The sequence below is a fragment of the Muntiacus reevesi genome, chromosome 12, assembly GCF_963930625.1.
Source record: "Muntiacus reevesi chromosome 12, mMunRee1.1, whole genome shotgun sequence".
In the NCBI taxonomy this organism is placed as follows: Eukaryota; Metazoa; Chordata; class Mammalia; order Artiodactyla; family Cervidae; genus Muntiacus; species Muntiacus reevesi.
In genome coordinates, this window is record NC_089260.1 from 986241 (window position 1) to 1007689 (window position 21449).

The window sequence follows — 21449 nt, forward strand, 5'->3', positions numbered from 1 at the left end:
ATGGGAGTCACTAGGCGAGAATCCTGGAGTGGGTTGCCATTCCCTCCTCCAGGGGATCTTTCTGATCCAGGGATCAAACCCACATCTCCTGCATTGGCAGGCGTTCTTTAGCACTGAGCCACCTGGGAAGCCTGCTGGTAGAGTGATGATGTCATTTTTGATGTTATTCTTATGGCACAGAATCATAGTAAGGGGCAGGGAAACAGCGTGTGATGTATGCGTGTTTGTGTCCAAAATGGGATGTAGTGAAAGAAAGTCAGGATTATTATTTCTATTGCTGGTGTTTCTTATCTCCTCACTACCAGTAAGCCTTCCTTAAGCTTTCATGTTGTTCTTTGTGTGCTCTGAAGATAGGCAACTTTTAATTATACAGGGCAGTACTGTGACGTGCAGTGTTCACTAGGTTAGGTTTAGGAGTAAAAGGCAGGTTTATAGTAAGCCTTGGAAATTTAGATTATTTTTGTTCTGTATGCATATGCAGAAGAAACTTTTAATTTGTAACCAAAGTTATATTTTCATTGGATCTGAGCATTTCATAGACATAAAATCTACCATGAATTTAATTCTGATGCATTGACTATTTCATAAACATAATAACAGTAGTTACTAATTTCATGCCAGTGTTTTATCTCAGTGCCATGGATTTGTTGGAAAAATGGGGGGAGGGGAGGGACTTAAATGCTGCTTTATTTATAATTGAGATATTTAGGAAATTTAAGATGTAAGTTAACTCTTATTTAACGATCTTCCCTGCTTTTTGTTTTTAGGTTACTCATTTTTGTTTACCTCAGCTTCTTCCATTGCTTAAACATACCACATCATATCTTCATGAAGTTTTTGAATTTTATGAAGAAATTCTTACATGTCGATACCCATATTCCTGTTTTAAGACTGTATTCATTGATGAGGCTTATGTTGAAGTGGCTGCTTATGCTTCCATGAGCATTTTTAGGTCTGTATCCAAATTTGAAATGACTAAACTAGGTTCATGATGTGAAGATTATTTATTTTATGATCATTTTTAAGATGCATTTTGAACTTTTCCCCTTCAATTTAGCTGTGAATGACTTTGTAGAAATTCTGTGTTTTCAAATTTTTTAAATGTAGAAAAGCATAAAGAAAATTTCAAAATAGCCCAAAAGACTCATATTATCTTTATCCAGAATTATCTGCTACTAATACTTTACATCTTTGTTTTAGTCTCTTTTCTGCTTATGCACTTAAACAAATATACAAAGTACTATATGGATATTTAGTGAGGTTTTTGTCCTAGCACCGTATAAAAATTTACTAATATCAACAGAAATTTGTATGTAAAAAAACAAGGAGGAAAAACTTTATTTTTTTTTTTCTCTTACCCACTTTATCTCCCTCCCTTCTTTTATTCCTTGAAAAGCTCCAAATTTGGAAGTTTTATGTCTCAGGATCAGTAATTTTGTTTTCTGGGTCTATTTTCTCTTCTGTAAAATGTACATAATAGTAGTGTTCCTGCATTTTTCAGAGTGGTTTGAAGATCTGATGGGTCAGTGTATTTGAAAGTAAATATTATAGGACAAAAAGTAGTATTGTTAGAAAAAGATTTTTTAAATTAGAAGACCCCCCCCCCTCGTAAAAGGACTAGTCTCTGATGAACATACCAATTTCTAATTGCTGCTGCAACTGCCTAGCCCCCAAAAAGAATATTTATATTTTTCATGGAAATCAGTGGGGAGCGTTACAATCCTTACTTTAAACAAAAGTTACTAAAATATGGATTTCAGCTAAAATTTGAAAAGACGTGAAAGCTCTTGGGGAAAGTATTCTGGTTTTTCTCTGTTGTATCTTAATTGAATTCCATCATTTTAAAAGTGTGATTGTTTTATCTTGATTGAGTATTTATTTATTTCTTGGTTATAGTTACCTGTCTGCTCTTTGAAATTCCAGCACTAATTTGCTGCACAGCGCTATGATCATAGATGAGACGCCTTTGACCAGAAGGTGTTTAGCCCAGTCTTTGGCCCAGCAGTTTTTTGGATGTTTCATATCCAGAATGTCTTGGTGAGTAATTTCAAAGTTTACAACTCCTGAGAAGAATCAGAAGTTTATTTTCATTTTCGTTTCCTGCAGTGTGAGTTGAACTTTGTTCTCACTGCAGATAATTAGCAGACACTATTCTGTGTATGCTTAAAGAAAAGTAATGAGTATTAATTTCATCCTAAATTTTTGGCCATTTCCTCAAAATATCAGTATAATCAGTTCGATAATTTTCAATAAGAATAAGGTAAGAATTTTGATAGAAGCAGCTCCGTAAAGAGCTGAGTAAACACTGTAGATAGCAGGACTTGAATGCACAGAGAGCTGTGGTTGGACTCTGACGTCAGCTCTCAGTCCAGCTGGGGCTGTGCAGGGAAAGCAGTGACCCTCTGCAGTGCTGATGACGGGTAGGGAGTTCCTGCTAGTGCCTAGTTTTGTACTAATTTACTTGAAAAATGTGAGAAATAAAATACTTTTTGTTTTCTTTCTGACTAACTTGAGGTAAATTTGAAGAAACAGACAAAATTCCCTTAAGATTATAACCTAGGATTATAACGTATTGATAGTATGTAAGTCTTGATTTCTTTTTATTTTTCTTTCTGGAGGGTGAAGGGCAGAGGGTAAGGCCTCTTAATTTATAATTTCCTAAGGTACATAGTTTCGCTAAAGAATAGTCTCTGGAACATGTAGACAAAGTGTTTGAATGAATGAATAGATAAACATAAGTATAAACATGAATGAATGGTGTCATTGTCTTTCCTCTTAAGAAACTAAGAAGTAAGTGGTTAAACTTCAGGTCTTAGGCTGCCGCTAACAGTTATGCATGGGGCTGGCAGTACTAGAGCGTGGACTTTGCAGAACTGAGCCCTGTGGTCCTGGCTTCATGCCCGTGGTTCCTCAGGAGCGGGCGGCGTGGATAGACTTGGACCTGAGGGAGGAGCCCCGCCAGAGGAAGCACAGAGAGGAGCCAGGGATGGGCAAGGAGGACGCGGCCAGAGGGAGAGGGAGAACCACATAGTCTAGTGACTTTTATTTCCTTTAAAAAGGCAGAGAAGTGCTTGCTATGCTTGTTCTGTTACCCTCTTGGCCTTATGTGAAGAATTCTTATTATTAAAATAATGAAGTTTATTATGTTTTATTTCTATTAAATAATGTTATTTGGCTTTTTGCTTAGGTCTGATGAATGGGTATTGAAAGGAATTTCTGGTTATATTTATGGTCTTTGGATGAAAAAAACTTTTGGTGTTAATGAATACCGCCACTGGATTAAAGAGGTAAAAGCATCTGGATCCATTTATCTATGTAGAAGTCAATAAGACATGTTTGTGTTCTCCAGATTTTGCTTTATTTTTAGTAACTATAAAATACTTACTGTTAATTGAAAGCCCCTGATTTCTTCCGGAAAAAAAATGAGAATCATTTTATAGAGACTTATCTATTTTATCTAGTTTCTGTTGCCATTGTTGGCCTCCAAAGACTTGCTAAGAATGAGAATATTTAAGCTCCTTAAATATCAATTCAACTGTTAGATATATTCCTGCTCCTCATAGTAATGATTTTTAGTGTAATTCTGTGACTTTAACGTAACATCTAAGGGCTTCCCAGGTGGTGCTAGTGGTAAAGAATGCTCTTGCCAGTGCAGGAGGCAGACATGATGCGGGTTCAACCCCTGGACCAGGAAGACCCCCTGAAGTAGAAAATGACAACCCACTCCGGTGTCCTTGCCTGAGAATTCCGTGGACAGAGGAGCCATGCTTTCTCAACTTGTTTAGACTTAGAACCCAGATTCTGGAGTCAGTTTGCTTTTCATTTTGCTTTTATTCACTTGCAGGCTTTATGATTTTGGTTAACCTTTCCAGGCCTCTTGTATCAGGAGTGTAAGTAGGAGTAGCATCTGCGCCGTGGAGAGGAACTAGCGGCATCGTACATGTGTGTGTAGTACCCAGGTCACAGGACGCACTCTCTGACATTGGCTAGTCCTGCAATAACACTTTTACCTTCTCTGTCATTTTCGCATCTTTTCCCATTATTTAAAGATTCTGGCCAAACAGAAAAAAAATCAGTTGTATTTTGCCCAGCCCATTCTGTTCATATGCATTTTATTATCATGTTTATCTTCTCCCTTCTCAGTTGGAAAAATTTTAGCCTTTAATAGCCTCATTAAATATACCCTTTTTATCCTCCCTCTTTTTTCATTTTATATACGTTGATCCTCTAAACCTAAACTCAAGTAAGTTAAAAAGTAATTGTAAAAAATTTCAAACACTGAGAATTATGAAAGAATCCATATATCTAGAACTGGACAAGTCCATTTTTGAGTTCAAAAACTATTAACCAAGGGAGAAGTGGCATATAGCATGTATGGTATTCCAGGTACTGTTACAAGCATTTTGTAAATAATAACCATCTTAAACCTCCTAACTGCTCTGTCATTATTTGCATTTACAGATAAGGAAACTGAGACAAAGAGAAGTTATTTGGCTAAAGTTACACAGCTAGTGAGCAGTGGAGCCAGGCTCCAAGCTGGCCTCCCACCGCCGCCCTGCGGCCCCCGCCACTGCCCGCACTGCCCGCGTGCTCCCTGGGCCGCCACGGGCTCCGCCACGGGCTCCGCCACTCCCTGCAGGGCCCATGCGCTCCCTGGGCCACCACAGGCTCCGCCACTGCCCGCACTGCCCGCGCGCTCCCTGGGCCGCCACGGGCTCCGCCACTGCCCGCACTGCCCGCGCGCTCCCTGGGCCGCCACGGCCCCCGCCACTGCCCGCACTGCCCGCGCGCTCCCTGGGCCGCCACGGGCTCCGCCACTCCCTGCAGGGCCCATGCGCTCCCTGGGCCACCACAGGCTCCGCCACTGCCCGCACTGCCCGCGCGCTCCCTGGGCCGCCACGGGCTCCGCCACTGCCCGCACTGCCCGCGCGCTCCCTGGGCCACCACGGCCCCCGCCACTGCCCGCACTGCCCGCGCACTCCCTGGGCCGCCACGGGCTCCGCCACTGCCCGCACTGCCCGCGCGCTCCCTGGGCCGCCACGGCCCCCGCCACTGCCCGCACTGCCCGCGCGCTCCCTGGGCCGCCACGGGCTCCGCCACTGCCTGCACTGCCCGCGCGCTCCCTGGGCCGCCACGGGCTCCCGCCACTGCCCGCACTGCCCGCGTGCTCCCTGGGCCGCCACGGGCTCCGCCACTCCCTGCGGGGCCCGCGCGCTCTCTGGGCCGCCACGGGCTCCCGCCACTGCCCGCACTGCCCGCGCGCTCCCTGGGCCGCCACGGGCTCCGCCACTGCCCGCGCGCTCCCTGGGCCGCCACGGGCTCTCAGCGCAACTGTGGTGTCTCCTTTCCACTGAGACTTTGACCTGTGTCATATTAGGGGAAAGTGGAGCTTTAAAGTTGTGGATTCCTGGCATAATTTTATCCCTATTTGTTTCTGCTTGCTTAAATCCTCCCCCAGAAGCAAAATGCAGAGAAGGAAGAGAGAAATTGAAGAGGTCAGAAAGGTTGGGAAGAACCAGCAGAAGCTGCTGGGCTGCCGGCCATCCCTGAGGCCCACAGGAGAGCGGCTGCTTGGCCCCGTCACTCAGCCAGCTGCGTAGTCTGCCTTGTTGATGAGAGCATAGCTCCTCTCCAAATACATTTCATTTACTTTCAGAAATTTACATTCTGATTCCAGGAAATTAGAAATCACAGCTTAGTTCTAAAATTTAATATGTAAAATAATTTTGACTGGCCTCTGTTTTTACATCCTTAGGAGCTGGACAAAATAGTGGCGTATGAACTGAAAACTGGTGGAGTTTTATTACATCCCATATTTGGTGGAGGAAAAGAGAAGGATAAGTATGTTTATTGTTCAGAGATGATATTACAAACCTTGCTTTATGAGATTACTCTTAGACAGTCACTTGTGTGTGTAATGAGGCCCATACAGGCCACAGAAGTAGTCTATCCTGAGACCACAGACACTGGTAATATTCTTATGACTCCTTTCACTACTGTCGCATGTGGTGACTGTAGATGGATTTAAACATTCAAAAAAAACTTGAAAAAGGCAATGCTTTTTTTCTTTTTCATGTTAATTTCCTAATGCTAATATTAATATATCATACTGCTCTCATAGAAATTTAAAAATAATGGAACAAGTATTTTGCTTATGTATCACTGATTAATTTTTTAAGTCTAAGTAGATAGTATCATCATCAACACAGCCTGCCTGTACCTGTTTATCTAAATGGCCAACTGTATAGATACTTACTTACTCTTCCCTTTTATCTCCTTTTCTTTTTTCTGTTTCTTAAGTCACTGTAAAGGAAATAGCCATTTATAGCAACACAGTGGTGCTGGCAGGAATTCTTATTTGTCCTAGGATCCATAAATTCCCTAATGGAATATGAACTGAATTGGATGGGAAATTGTTTCTGTATTTCTACTAACCATTAACTGGAATTTTATGTTTCCTTTAATTATAAATGTAGATAACAGATAATGCTGTGACTTTGCCAATAGTAGAAATCATGGATGTCTTCCTATCACATTTTAATTGTTAGCAGATATCTTGAGATCTGTTTTACACTCATTATGTTAGAATTGCAACAGTAGACCACTACTAGATCTTGTTATTTAATGTATTAGTAAACTAGCACATATATTGGTAATGTCATAGTTTTAAAAAATATTTTGATAGCTGTATTTCATTATAATTGGTTTCCTTTGTAAACTTGTATATTTTCTGTGCATTTAAAGGCAGTTTTTCTCTTGTGGTCTGCAGGATTAATGAGGCTACCCAAGTGTCTAAAAGTACGACGAAGGTTAAGAAACTGGAGTTTGTTCACCAGTAGGCTTTTCTTTTGTTGAAGCGTGGTCACTGAGCCACGATTAAGTCAGTGGGAAGGCATAGGAGTTTGGAGTTAGAGAAACTTGGATTTTTATAGTTACTGATTTTTGTGACCTAAGAAAATTGTATAGCCTTTCTAAGTGTGTGTGTATTTTAATGTGTCAGACAGTGATGATCTGCCTTAGTCACACTGGTTGCAAGGGTTCCTTGAGATGAAGCACTCATTCAGATGCTGGCGCCTTTCTCCTTCTTCCCTTGGCTGCCTGCCCTTTGGCAGCTGCCCGGTGTGTGATTAGAGCTTCCCGTTGTGTGCTAGTGTTGTTCACACGGAACGTTTTTAGGTTCTTCCCATTTATTTAGTTCTTTCTGTATGTTTGATTTTCAAAATTTATGTGTAAAAGTAACAGATGAATGCATGCTCTTTGAGGAGATTCAAAACAGTACAATTTATAAACTTTTGGAATAAAAAGGAGAAGATCCTGCTTAGCCCTCTTTTACCACGTCTCACTCCTACCACTTCCTCTCCTTGGAGATAACACTGATCATAAATTTAGTATATTGTCCTCCAGACCTCTTGTTTTTTTTGGCTTTTATGTGTATATGGCAGTCACAAAGTATAATTTAATTATGCATATTACTATATACTTTTCTTTTTTAAAAAATTTAATCATATCTATATTTTGGCAAGCACTCCATGGGGCTGTACATTAGCCTTTGTTGTTGTTGTTCAGTTGCTTAGTTGTGTCTGACTCTTTGCGATCCTGTGGACTTTAACACACCAGGCTCAGTGGAGTTCTCCAAGGCAAGAATCCTGGACTGAGTTGCCATTTCCTTCTCCAGGGGATCTTCTGGACCAGGGATTGAACCCGCTTTTCCTGCATTGGCAGGTGGATTTTTTACCACTGAGCCACCTAGGAAGCTATACATGAATTTACTTTGTTCTGTTTGCGTGCTGTATATAGTATTCCATGATACCTTGGAGTTTATGTAACCTTTTTCATATTGCTGTGCATAAGCTCAGAAGTACTAAGTGAACTTTAAAAGTAATTTTTCAAATATCAATTTAGCAAATATTTTAAATTTCAATATGCTGTATTTTTTAAGGAAGTGTAATGACTATTCTTACATACTGATTGTGAGAGAATAATTTGGTAACACTAATTTTGCAGGGTAATTTGTTGGTACCAATCGAAATTCTAAAATGGGTAATTTTTAGATTCAGTTGTTCAATTTCTGCTATCATATAGAAACTATTCTTCTAGATATTTGCTGTAGAGAAGTACTTGCATATGTATTAAAAGATAGTCACTGTAGCATTATTTGAAATAGTAAAAAAGTGTAAACACTTCAAATTTTCATGTATGTCATAAATCTTTTCGGCGGACTGTGCCTTTCTTTTACTGATAATCTCTTTCATCATGTCAGAATTTTTCATTTTTACATGGTCAATCTGGTCTTTATGTCCTGTGGATTTTATATTTTTCCTTATGAAGATTTTTCCCATCCCAAAATTATGAAAAGAAAATTTTTTCCTTTATTTTTTTCTAGTACTTTTATCATTGTTTTTGTTTTAGATATATGATCCACCTTGAGTGGTTTTTTGTGTGTGCTTTAACCTGGGGATGTTGATTGGAATTACATTGATCGTATGAATGAATTTGGAGAGCATTGAATTATTTACACTTGGTGTCTTCCTGCCTAGGAGGTGTTTCCATTTATTCAAATTTTCCTTTATGTCCTTTCATAAGACTTTATGATTTATTTACAGTTGTTTATTTTTAGATGTTTCCTAGTCTTTGTTGGTCTCATACTAAGGAATTTCTCAGGTATTCCCGTGAGGTTTTTGACTTAGTGTCTTGATGTAGCCATGAAATGTATTATTTACTTCATTCAGATTTGTTACACTAAGAAAATCTGTTTTCTTAGCCCAGCGTCCCATCTGCACTTCTCGATAAAGCATCCACATACGCTCTCCTGGGAATACTACACTATGTTTCAGTGTAAAGCTCACCTTGTGATGAGATTGATTGAAAACAGGATCAGTATGGAATTTATGTTGCAGGTAAGTATTAAAGAACTTAATAATTGTAAAGAAAGATCTGTTCTATGTGCATATAATCTGAATACTATTCTGTAGACTAGGAATCAGGGCATCTGGCTTTATAGCTGAAGTTCAGTTACTAATTAGCTGTTTGTCCAGTAAGTAAGCTGTTCTTTTTTTTTTTTTTTTTTTTAATTTATCTACTGAAGGATAATTGCTTTACAGAATTGTGTTGTTTTCTGTCAAACCTCAACATGAATCACTCATAGATATATACACATCACCTCCCTTTTGAACCTCCCTCCCACCTCCCACCCCATCCCACCCCGCTCGGTGATAGAGTCCCTTTTTGAGTTTCCTGAGCCATACAGCAAATTTGCTGGCTGTCTATTTTACACATGGTGATGTAAGTTTCCAGGTTACTCTCTGCATACATCTCACCGTCTCCTCCCCTCTTCCCATGTCCATTAGTCTGTTCTCTATGTCTGTTTCTCATTGCTGTCCTGTAAATAAATTCTTCAATACCATTTTTCTAGATTCCGTACATACGCGATAGAGTCCAAAGTTTATCTTTCTCTTTCTGACTTACTTCACTCTGTAAAATAGGTTCTGGGTTCATCCATCTCATTAGAACTGACTCAAAGGCATTCCTTTTTATGACCGAGTAATATTCCATTGTGTTTTCTTTATCCATTTATCTGTTGATGGACATCTAGGTTGCTTCCATGGTCTAGTTATCATAAATAGTGCTGCAGTGAACAATGGGATACACGTGTCTCTTTCCATTTTGGTTTCCTCTGGGTGTATGCCTAGCAGTGGGATTGCTGGGTCATTTGGTGGTGTTATTCCTAGTTTTCTAAGGAATCCCCATATCATCTTCCATAGTGGCTGTATCAATTTACATTCCCACCAACAGTGCAAGAGTGTTCCCTTTCCTCCACACCCTCTGCAGCACTTACTGTTTGTAGACTTTTTGATGAGGGCCATTCTGACCGGTGTGAGGTGATACCTCTTTGTAGTTTTGATGTGCATTTCTCTAATAATGAGTGATGTTGAGCATCTTTTCATGTGTTTGTTAGCCATCTGTATGTCTTCTTTGGAGAAATGTCTGTTTAGGTCTTTTTCCCACTTTTTGATTGGGTTGTTTGTTTTTCTGGTATTGAGTTGAATGAGCTGCTTGTATATTTTGGAAATTAATCCTTTGTCAGTTGTTTCATTTGCTATTAGTTTCTCCCTTTCTGAGGGTTGTCTTCTCACCTTGCTTAGAGTTTCCTTTGCTGTGCAAAAGCTTTTAAGTTTAATCAGGTCCCACTTGTTGACTTTTGTTTTTATTTCTACTACTCTAGGAGGTGGGTCATAGAGGATCTTGCTTTGATTTATGTCATAAAGTGTTCTGCCTATGTTTTCCTCTAAGAGTTTTAGAGTTTCTGGTCTTACATATAGGTCTTTAATCCATTTTGAGTTTATCTTTGTGTATGGTGTTAGGAAGTGTTCTAATTTCACTCTTTACATGTAGCTGCCCAGTTTTCCCAGCACCACTTATTGAAGAGGCTGGCTTTGGCCCGTTGTATGTTCTTGCCTCCTTTGTCAAAGATAAGGTACCCATAGGTGCAAGGGTTTGTTTCTGGGCTTTCTATCTTGTTCCTTTGATCTGAATTTCTGGTTTTGTGCCAGTTAACCTATTCTTTTTGTTTGTGATACCCAGAGTGGGTATCAATACTTGATCCATGCAGTGCAGGGTTTTTATGAAGATAAGATTAAAATGTGAGGTTAAATCCTAGTTATGCTAGGATTTTGTGTTTGGCAGTATTTAGAATGTTAAAGAGGAAGATATTTTCAGCAGAAAAAAGCAAATTTATTCAAAAGATGTTTATTTTTTCTGTTGCTAAGTTTTCCCTTATGTTTAAGCAAGTTTTGATGGAACTCGTGGAGATGTTCTAGTTGAGATGATAGAAGCCACTTGTATTATAAATGCTTGGCCTTTTTTTTTCCCATTGATGATGTTCTTAGAGGTAAATGAAGAATAACTTTGTAGTAATCTCTTTGAAAAAGCATTTTAAATTTGCCTCAAAATTGAGTTTCTTGAATCCTCTATCCTTCACCTTGCCTTTGAAGAACAAGTATCAAGTGAGAGGTGGTCTGTAAAGAGCCAGTCCACTTCTTAGAGTGGTATAAATCCACATGCAGGTTCTCAACTTCTTAAAGCTCATGGCACAGTACATTATAGATGTGTATTGTTATCGTTCCTAGAAACACAGTGCCATTGTCTGGCCAGGACATCATTAAAGTTCAGTTATGTTTGGAGGAATAGTTTTGTAGTCTGGCTGTTTAAATCTTTTCATGCTTTACTACTCATAGTTTTTAAATAAGACAGTCTATGAAGTAAGATGTGAAATTGTTGTCTTCTATGATTGTCTATATAATAAACTTACATTGCAAAGTGGGAATAGTACAGAATTGAAAGCAATCTATAATTGTGTTACACAGACACACTAAATGATACTTTCTTACAGGTTTTCAATAAACTGCTAAGTTTGGCTAGTACTGCTTCATCTCAGAAGTTCCAGTCACATATGTGGAGTCAAATGTTGGTTTCCACATCTGGATTTTTGAAATCCATTTCGAATGTCTCTGGCAAAGACATCCAGCCTTTAATAAAGCAGTGGGTGTATCCTTTTCAGTAGTAGTTAAGTGAAGGAGGGAAGGTTATTTGTATAAGGGGAAGAAGGAAGAGCTCTGGGGGATAAAAGGAGACAAGTAATGGTGGATGTTACTAGGAGCTGTACATCATTTCCTCTGAGGTGCCCGCTAGCCACTGGGGTGCACACATCCATGCACATGTGTATTCGTGGCGTTTAGCTTACTGTAAAGTACCTTCCAGTGTGTGAGCGCAGCAGTAGGCGTGACGGTAAGGGAGGTGAGTGACCCACCAGGCAGGCCTGTAGGGTCGCTTGTGAGACGCAGTGGCCTGACGGCTCTTAGCTGTGACTGGGATTGGCGCAGCTTGCGTGCTGTCTTGGAGCTTTTCGGTTGTTACATTTTTTCATTTCAAAGCACTGTCTATATTAATAACCCTGTAGAGTGGTTTTGCTTCTTTCAAAAAAACTTTTTTTGAAAGATCTTTTCTTTTAAATCTGGGAAAGCATTTTTCACAGGAATTTTGAATGCTTTGCCACCTGGTTTACAGTGGAGTATGCTCTTAAGCTTTGAACTGGTGGGAATGTGTTTGAAAATTATGATGACCCTAATGAATAATTTATTTTTTTTAGTACATGTTCATTCCAGTTTGCAAAGATTCCTTTACAGTTCTTCAGAGACCAGAGCGGAGTGGTAAAATTTTACGGAAGTTTTGCCTTTAATAGAAAGCGAAATGTCTTGGAATTGGAAATAAAACAAGATTATACATCTCCTGGAACCCAGAAATATGTGGTAAGTTTTTTTTACAAAATGGCCTTTCTGCACCACTTTCTGCCCAGTTTAAATAAAGGAACGGCTTATGGGTGAGGAGCTGATTGGAACTTTCATAGTGAGATTTCGTTTGCAAAGACTGAAATTGAGCAAACACCCAGTGTCAGTGATGGGAAGGAGGGCTTACTTATAGAGGTCTTGGGGAACCAGTGTCTCCCAGATCCCCCCTCTGCCACCAGCTGCCCTTCTGAGTAGACAGTGTTGTGTAATATCTTGGTGAATGTTCCTTACATGTAAGAGCACACATGATTTGGTTTTGTTCTTTTTTCTTTTCCTAGCACTATCTTTGAACAGTATGTTTCTTTTTAAAGGGACCACTTAAAGTGACAGTACAGGAGTTAGATGGATCCTTCAATCATACATTGCAAATTGAAGAAAACAGTCTTAAGCATGATATACCGTGCCATTCCAAAAGCAGAAGGTAGGCACTGTCTACAATAAAAACGCTGATTTTTTAGGTAGAGGACATGTTATCTACTATCTTTTTTCCCCCATTTTACTTCAGGTTAGTATTACCAGATTCTGTATCCACTTTCTGTTCTTGACAACATTTTTATCCTTAGAATTAAACAAGTAATTTTAAAATTTAAGTATGAGAATCCTTATTTTGTAGGAACAGGGGGAGGTAGAATGGAAGTTTGAGTTTTGGGAGCCAGGAAAAATTCAGGACAGATTGCTTAGGGTTGTTCTTACTAATCTCATTGGATTAATAGCTATAGAAAATTTGGGGGAAATGAACATTGACTCTAAAGAAAGCAACTGAGTACATATGTCATGAAAAAGCCCCTGCCTTCTCGTCCCGTGTCTACCCTCCCTTTTCTCCGTGTCACCGTGACCGTAGGAACAGCCCAGATGTCTTCCTCAGGCACATTGCCAGCAATAGTTCATCTTTTATTTAATATGCTTTTTCTTTACCACTTTTTTTTTTTAACTCAGCACATACTCTGACTAGTGAAAAATGAGAACATTTTTATTCTTTGCTGGAGGAGTGTGTATCAATGTCAGAATTTTAGGAACAAAAGTTTTTTATTCATGACTGCACTTAGGTCATCTCAAACAGACAAGCATGTCAGTTGATTTTGAGTCCTTTAGAGAACTTGATTCTGAAGTCTCCCTGTAATCATTCTCTGTGAAAATTCTTTCTTAGTTCAAAGGAGATCCTTCTTCTTTTTGTTCTGTTCACCTTTGACATTGGGAGCATCTGATTGCTACCCTTTTCATCACATTTCCTTAGTTTTGTTTTCTCCGTAATAACAGCAGGTCATGAGGAGCACAAGAAGAGTGTGCTCTCTCTTCCCATCTGTGTTTGCCCTCACATGACCATGCATTTAGTGTAGTGTCCAGAAGATTTAATTATTCAGGAGCGACTTACATGGAGGCAGTTGCTTTTGTTTTGGCTCATCATAAATCTTGTGCATGTTAACTAATTATGCATGTTAATTCATACTGTGAGGATGTTTTGTAGTTAACTTCTTACTTCATTTCATATAGGGTAGCACCTTGCATGTATAGCACTTGTTCAGAATCATTCATTTCTCAGTTCAGGCCTGTGTTGTTTTTTTTCAATAAAGCATTTCTTTATTGGTAGATCTCTTACCTTCTTGTATAAAATTTCCAGGTACTAGTTCTTTGAAATATGTATATGTTTTAAGTTGACTTTTAATTAGATATTTCTGACTTTTGTTAAACATTGATCAGGAAGACCTTTTAATATCATTTATTTCATCCTCTTCAGTTTCAAAGTAGATAGGTTTTGTTGTGTTTAAATTCCATTATATTTTCCATCTCTTCCTCCTTAGAATATCTTTCAACACTACATGCTATTCTTAATTTGAACTTCAGCTGCTCTTTACCTCTTGTCAAAATTGGAAATGTCAGAATTTTCTAACTTACTTTTCATTAAATGTAGAAATAAGAAGAAAAAAATTCCACTGATGAATGGCGAAGAAGTTGACATGGATCTTTCTGCAATGGAGTAAGTTAGTTACTTAAATTCAAAGATACAATATTTTCTACATTCTCATTTGTCTTGTAATATACATCTAAAAGTATGTAAATGTTCTCAAATTGGTGCCGTTAAAACTTTCAAACGGCAAAAGAAACCTTACGTTAATAACAGATCAAACATAAAATTATAATTAATCAAAGAGAGAAAAGTAAATCTAGCCTGGTCCAGATAAAATACAGAGGAAATAGCCTTGAATTAGCTTTCTTGCTTCACTGGTGAACTCTAGAGAAGTGCTTCTAAGCTGCAGTGCCTGTACAGTACTTGGGGATCTCCTTAGAATTTAGTTTCTGATCCAGCATTTCACTTGTTGAGTCCTGACAGCTTGCATTTCCAGTAAGCTGTCAGATGATACTGGTTTTCTTGGTTTTTGGACAGAGCCTCAGGGCACTGTGAGGCCTCCTTTGTTTGCAAAAAGCAATTTGAATATCATTGTAAATTTTTTGTGGTGACATTTACTGATTGACAGCATTTTATTTTTAAATACAATGTAGCTCAAACTTTATTTTGCCCATCCATATTGTGCCTGTGTATTTTTTTTAATGCCTATGTATTTTATAAAAATATAAATGCTTTATAAAAATATAGAATATCTGTAATTGTTTACTAACTTGGGTACCAAATATCACTGCTGTTTACTACACAGGTTATATAATCTTTTCACATCAAGTGTCTCACCTATATTAAGTACCAGTAGTATTTGTTGAATTGTATCAATATTTCAGGTGCTGTTCTTTTGTTAAAAGAGACTGGTTTTTTTCAAAACTGTGTTTGTGACTTTGAGAACTACCTGAGGATAAATTTGTGCTGTGCCTCTGAACTATGATTTCAGGACTTTCTATTTGATAATGATCATCATGAGACTAGCATTTTTAAAAAATATTAAAAGTCAGTGAAACAAATTAATTTAGTAAATTAATAAGAAGTAAGTTCAGTCACAGATTGATTTCTAATAGAGTGGCATTTGTAACGATTGTCAAGTGTTAAGCTTTAGGAAATAAAATGAAGAAATTTGGTCCCGTTTTCCCTTTTCACACTGTAGTCACTAATAAAGTCCCCAAATTATTTTTTCAGGTGGATTTTTTTGTTTCAGCAAGATTGATATAGGTTAGACATATAAAACTTGAAATTCATGTTAGATATAATGAGAAAGTTGTCGGTGTGATTTTAAGAAAAAACAGCAAACGAATATAGTAAAACTCCAGGCAGTTTTGAATACAGCACAGAGCAGACAGTCCGGTTAGTAAATGCTGTGTGTTTGTTTATAAACATATGAAGTCGGAAAGAAGGAGACGAGCCTGCTCTCTGCTTTCAGTGCGGACTCTCCTCTGCTGTGGATCAGGATCGACCCGGACATGGCGGTGCTGCGGAAGGTGGAGTTTGAGCAGGCGGACTTCATGTGGCAGTACCAGCTCCGCTATGAGAGGGACGTGGTGGCCCAGCAGGAGGCCATCTCGGCCTTGGAGAAGTTCCCCACTCCCGCGTCCCGGCTGGCCCTCACCGACATACTGGAGCAGGAGCAGTGTTTCTACCGAGTGAGGATGTCCGCCTGCTTCTGCCTTGCAAAGGTGACGTTATGTGCAGTGGAAAGAAAATAAGATGGCTAGTGCATTTAAAAAAACAACACTGAAGAGGAATTAAACTTCTCTGCAGTCTTTCATTTTACTTGGTGTGATTGGTCTCCTTTGCCACATTCTTTTAACAAGGCCGATTTGAAAGAAACATGTTTTGACCCGAAAATAAATTGTGCACCGAAGTTTTGTGACTGTCAAACTGAAAGATTTCAAAAGCAAAGAGAATTTTCCCCATTTTATTGCATTGCCCTGCACATTGTTAAAGCAAAAATGTAAGCAGTTCCTTGGTTTGAGGGATGTTTTACCTTATGGTACGTGAAATTCATTCATTCATTAATTTATCCCACTATGGTGGTGATTTCTTGTTGGATAGAGCTTAGTATTCAGTATAGGGATATGGAATTTAAAATGATAGATTCTATCATTTAGCATTCTACAAAAGTTAATTTATTAAGAAAAGTAAATATTTTTCTTTAGATCCCCCAAAAAAGAAAAGAAACATTTGATGATAGAACAAATGAAAATCAAAACGTGCTGACAGATATTTGACCAGAAATCCTGGGTTCCAGGTCTTTAAAAGCATCTTGATGATAAGTTCATTCCCATGTATTGACTCTCTTGCTTTCCTCACTGCTATATCCACTTGTCCAGCATTTCAGCAGATGATAATGATTTATATTTGTTTCACCTTTAATGGTAAATAGTGAGTAGTTAGACCCCTTTATCTACTCAGATATATAAGGGAAAATATGATTTTCTTTGATAATCATCTGCTGAGGGTGTAATTTTATTGCTTCTGTAAAGTTCTTGTAATTCTCACATGCTAAATCCTTAGCAAATCCGTAAAATTATAGCCTGTGTTATTTAAAGTTAATTATAATTTCATTCTTTTCAGCTGTGGTTTTTATACACTATTAGCTTTCTTGGTGGCTCAGATGGTAAAGAATCCACCTGTAATGCAGGAGACCTGGGTTCAGTCCCTGGGTTGGGATGATCCCCTGGAGAAGGGTAAGGCTACGCACTCCAGGATTCTGACCTGGAGAATTCCATGGACAGAGGAGCCTGGCAGACTGCAGTCCCTGGGGTCACAAAGAGTCAAATACGACTGAGCACCTTTCACTTTCAAAGTATCAATAACAAGATGTATTTTCTTTGTAATGTGTTCTTACAGACTTAAGTGGTAGGACTGTATTTGTGTTATTTTTCAGTTAGAGTAGAGTTAAAAGCCTTATTTAAAGTGCATGGTGATGTTTCTATCTGATTAAAATATTAGAACTTATCTGCCTGAATGGACAAATTTAGAAGTCTTTGTAAACAAGATTTCTTAAAACATAAAAGGAATGCTCCAATTTAGAGATTAACTAATAGAAAATAGTTACACACGTACATAGAATTTTAGGAGGGGTGAGTTTATATATTTTCTTGGAAATGATAGTGAGATGCTGAAATATATTAAAGGTTTAAGAATTGAAATCCTTGGAAATGAATCCATTATATTGATAACTTTCAGAAAGCTATTTTACTTATTTAAAAATACATGTGCCATGGTGACAGGAATTATTCCGTTTTCTAACTATTTGCAGATTGCAAACTCAATGGTGAGCACGTGGACAGGGCCGCCAGCCATGAAGTCGCTCTTCACCAGGATGTTTTGCTGTAAAACGTGTCCAAACATTGTGAAGACAAACAACTTCATGAGCTTTCAGAGTTACTTTCTGCAGAAGGTACAGTTGCCCTTCTAGTGTTCTTATAATTACTTTATGCCAGTATCAGTATGTATTCATTTACCTTGAGGACTCTTCGAATATTGTTTACTTTCCTACAGATTATTTTGTCTTTTTTCTCTTTTTGCTTCTAAAATACTTTCCAAAGTTTTGATTGTTCTTTGGTTTTATGAACTGTGTGCAAGTGACTCACTGTCCACATTAATACTGAAGTCAGTAGAAATGGATGATTTGACTTTTTGGTTGGCTCCCTGGGGGATGGAGATGGGGGACGGAGGTACCCGAGAGCCCTGACGGCTTGCCTGGCGCGTGTGGACAGCGTTTCTGGGCCAGAGACAGTGCAGCGCGCAGCTCTGGCGTAGTCCTGGCTCTGCTCCTCACTAGCAGTTTGCAAGAGGACAAGTCTTTCAACTCTAAGCCTTGGTTTAGTCATTTGTAAAGTTTATCTTTTTTAGAATTAAGTAATATCAAGCATGTGAAGGGTTTTACACTATATTTTTATCACATAGTAAGTTGTTTATAAATGGTAATTTAAAAAGTGGTGGTGTGATGAAGTCACTGTTTAGGAAGCGGTGTGGGATTGGCGGGGTGGTCAGTGTTTGGGCAACTTGGAAATCACTTGTAAAATATTTTGAGTAACTTAATAATAACGAAGGCAAAGGTTGGATTAACTAGATTGAACTAGAAGGAGGAGTAAAGTTGAGGAGTATGAGAAAAGGAGACATGTTAAGGATAAAGCAAGGCTGAGAAAGGGCACTTTAGGTTTTATTTTGTGTAGAGGGAGAAAAGGCTTGAGGCATGTCTGGCACAAAGTGAAGAACCAGTGGAGCAGATGAAATGTTCGCGTGGAAGCAAGTAAAGACAAAAAAGACAAGATAGAGCGAATTCTGAAGTTGCTGGTAGTGGGCAGGACATACTTGGAAAGTCAATTTTAGAAAAGATAAAATTCTGAGGCAGGTAGAAACCAGGTTAAATGAAGTGGCAGGTGTTGAGGGGGTGTTCAGCAAGGTGCAGTCTGTGAGTGAAGGAGGGAGGTGGGCGAGGGTCACTCAGCCGTGCTGAGACACGCGCTGAGTGGGAGTCATGACGCCGCTACAGTGGATGTCGTCAGCAGAGCGGACTCAGGAGACCTGGGGTGAGGAAAGCCAGTGTTGGTGCGATCAAAGAAGTCTGAGGCGTCTGTTACTTTTAACAGCTGAGCCTTTCGTAGTCCTTGAACGTGTTGCTCAGCTCTTGGCTGTTGCCGTTTCACTAACGTGTGGCCTGGAAGCAAGCTGATTTCCGTGCCTTGTCGAGCACGTCCCCTTGGCTGTGCCCTTGTTCTTCCGTGGGCCTTGGGTCATTGTGCAGAGTGGGAGTTGTGACCCGTTAGGCAGGCAGTCATGAAATCAGTTTGTAAGTTTTTTTGTTTTTGTTTTTAAACAAAGTAAAACAATAGGCAGTATCAGAATTCAGCACATGTAATAAGCGTAGGTATAAGTTCTTTTGGTTTTTTTTTTAGTTTGTATATGTGACTGTATGTGTGTGTTCAGTTGGGGTATAAACATATTTCTTAGTGTGGTTTGCAGTCAAAAAAAATTGGAGAAGCCAGTGCTTTCAGACCAGTTCACCTTTCACATAATACTTGCAGGGCCAGAGAAAAGAACGAAGATTCATGCTTAAATTTAAGTCCTGTGTCTGTGAAACAGAATCTTTCCCTCCGTTCTTACAGCCTTGGTAACACCTGCTGGAGCAGCGACCATCTGTTGCTTCTGCGCCTTCAGCCTAGCAAAGGAGCCACACTACATTTTGTCCACCAGTTTAGAGGTTACAGTTATTTTGATCACATGAGAAAATAGTTCAAATCTCTCTGTACTGGGGACTGTGATGTCCATTGTCTGTGGTTCTGTCTTGAGTTGGAATAGCTTTGCTCTGCTTATTGTTCTGGTAGAGGTTACCTCTGTGGGTCAGGCTTCCACCTCCTTAGAAAACTTGTCTATGAAAATTTGAAAAGGGGGAAGTTGGATTTCAGGTAATTTACCATTTTTCCTTAGGCTGAGAACAAGGTGGTACTGGAGAGTCTGTGTGTCTTGAGACTAGTAGTTGAATTCTGCTGTCTGCCATATGCCTCTAGCCACTGTATCTGTTAACCTTGAAAGTGGTGCTCAGCAAGCAGCTGGCTGAGATAAGCCCCCTTAGAGGCAGTGGGGTGCCGATCTGATGGCGCTCAAGCCCACGCATCCCTTTTCCTCTAAATCATGGAGCTGCGTTTGTGTGACGTGTCCCTCTTCCCGCAGGGGGGCTCCCAAGTGCCTCCAGCTCTGCGGCACTCCCCTGGGGCTCCTGCTTAGCTCTCTTGCTCCAGCGCTTGAGGCCTGTTCCCGTGGGAGGGGTAGGAGCCAGGGGGGCTGGGCGCCTGGACTCCCTCCAGATACTGTCAGCCCCAGGGCAGCCCTTTTTCAGCATGCACTGCGTTGAATTATAGTGATGAAAATTGAAAACAAAATTTTTTTTCTAGACTATGCCAGTTGCAATGGCCTTATTGAGAGATGTTCACAACCTTTGTCCCAAAGAAGTCTTAACATTTATTTTAGACTTAATCAAGTACAATGACAACAGAAAAAATAAGGTACGTTACTTTAATGTTAATAAAACTAGCCAGTGATATTTTGTTTTCAAGAGAAATATTTAGACTATGAAACATTGTTGTGTCCATGGGACTTGAAATTTCTAGAGATAGAAACATACAAATATGATTTATTATAATAACCAGATATCCGAAAACCAAGATTGGTTGATTTTTAAATGTTCCTTACACCTGTTATAATGTGGACAGAGTAGCACATCAAATTTTGGGAACTCAGCTGATGTTTGTTTTGGTGAAGTCTGACACCGCAATTTTATTCTTACTGCTTTTTTCTTCTATCAGAAAACAGTTCCTCTTGGATAACTTGTTTGTTGATGAGTTTGACTCTTTTCTTTTTTTAACCATCATGTGTGTTCTATTCACAATTTAGTAAATAGCTATTGAATGCCATGCTTCAAAAGTTATTTCACCTTACTCATTATCATTCTAACAATCAGCAAGTGTTTTTGAGAATATATGCTATGCTAGGCAGTATACCATGTTAAATAGAAAAAGAAGTCATGGGAGTTGCCATCTCACATTTCGTTGAAACATATATTTGGGACTTCCCTGAAGGTCCAGTGGTTGATACGCCATGGTTTCACTGCAGGGGGTGCAGCTTCAGTACCTGGCTGGGGAACGAAGAACCTGCTCGCTGCACGGAGCAGCCAGAGACAAACAGGAAACTGCAGAAGAGCTGTGAGCCTGTGGCAGTCTGATTCTGGCCTCAGGGTTCAGCAGCTAGGTTTATCACTGCTAAAGTGGGGGTGTGTGGACACAGATTTCTGGAGAGCAAGTAGTTATCCACAGTAAGTGGAGCTGTAAATGTACTTGCGGAAAACTTATGAGCATTATTTAAGTAATCTCTGAATGTAAATAACCCTGCTGGTAGAATTAACTTGCTTGCTCTACATTCAAATTTCTAGGCCAGTACATCTGATCTGAGTTTAAATCAAGCCACACCTGGATTGCTGTCAGTTAAATTGGTCTTCTGGGAATCGACTGGGGTGTGGATTTAGAAACGTTTGTTCATTTTGGGGATAGACTCCTCCGTCTTCTCTGCTCTTCCTGAGTCTCCTACACCAGCCCTCCAGCTTCCTTGTGCTTTCCTTCCTATTTTTTAACTTTTTTCCTCAAAATTTCAAGTTTTTTTTCAATTTTATATTCCAATTTAATTTTGATTCTGATTCCCTGCAT

At 39.4% G+C, this 21449-nt stretch overlaps 1 protein-coding gene across 5 annotated transcripts in view; it reads left to right on the forward strand.

Annotated features, from left to right (window-relative positions):
* The window catches only part of TAF2 (TATA-box binding protein associated factor 2), an 81374-nt gene that overhangs the window by 24323 nt on the left and 35602 nt on the right, over nt 1-21449 (forward strand). For all 5 annotated transcript variants that reach the window (XM_065902503.1, XM_065902504.1, XM_065902505.1 and 2 more), the window contains 12 exons: nt 768-952; nt 1924-2037; nt 3188-3287; nt 5756-5841; nt 8762-8897; nt 11390-11544; nt 12191-12305; nt 12656-12765; nt 14254-14319; nt 15665-15917; nt 17507-17647; nt 20145-20255. In XM_065902503.1, coding sequence (XP_065758575.1) covers nt 768-952; nt 1924-2037; nt 3188-3287; nt 5756-5841; nt 8762-8897; nt 11390-11544; nt 12191-12305; nt 12656-12765; nt 14254-14319; nt 15665-15917; nt 17507-17647; nt 20145-20255 — 1572 coding nt within the window. The remainder of the gene's footprint in view (nt 1-767; nt 953-1923; nt 2038-3187; nt 3288-5755; nt 5842-8761; nt 8898-11389; nt 11545-12190; nt 12306-12655; nt 12766-14253; nt 14320-15664; nt 15918-17506; nt 17648-20144; nt 20256-21449) is intronic.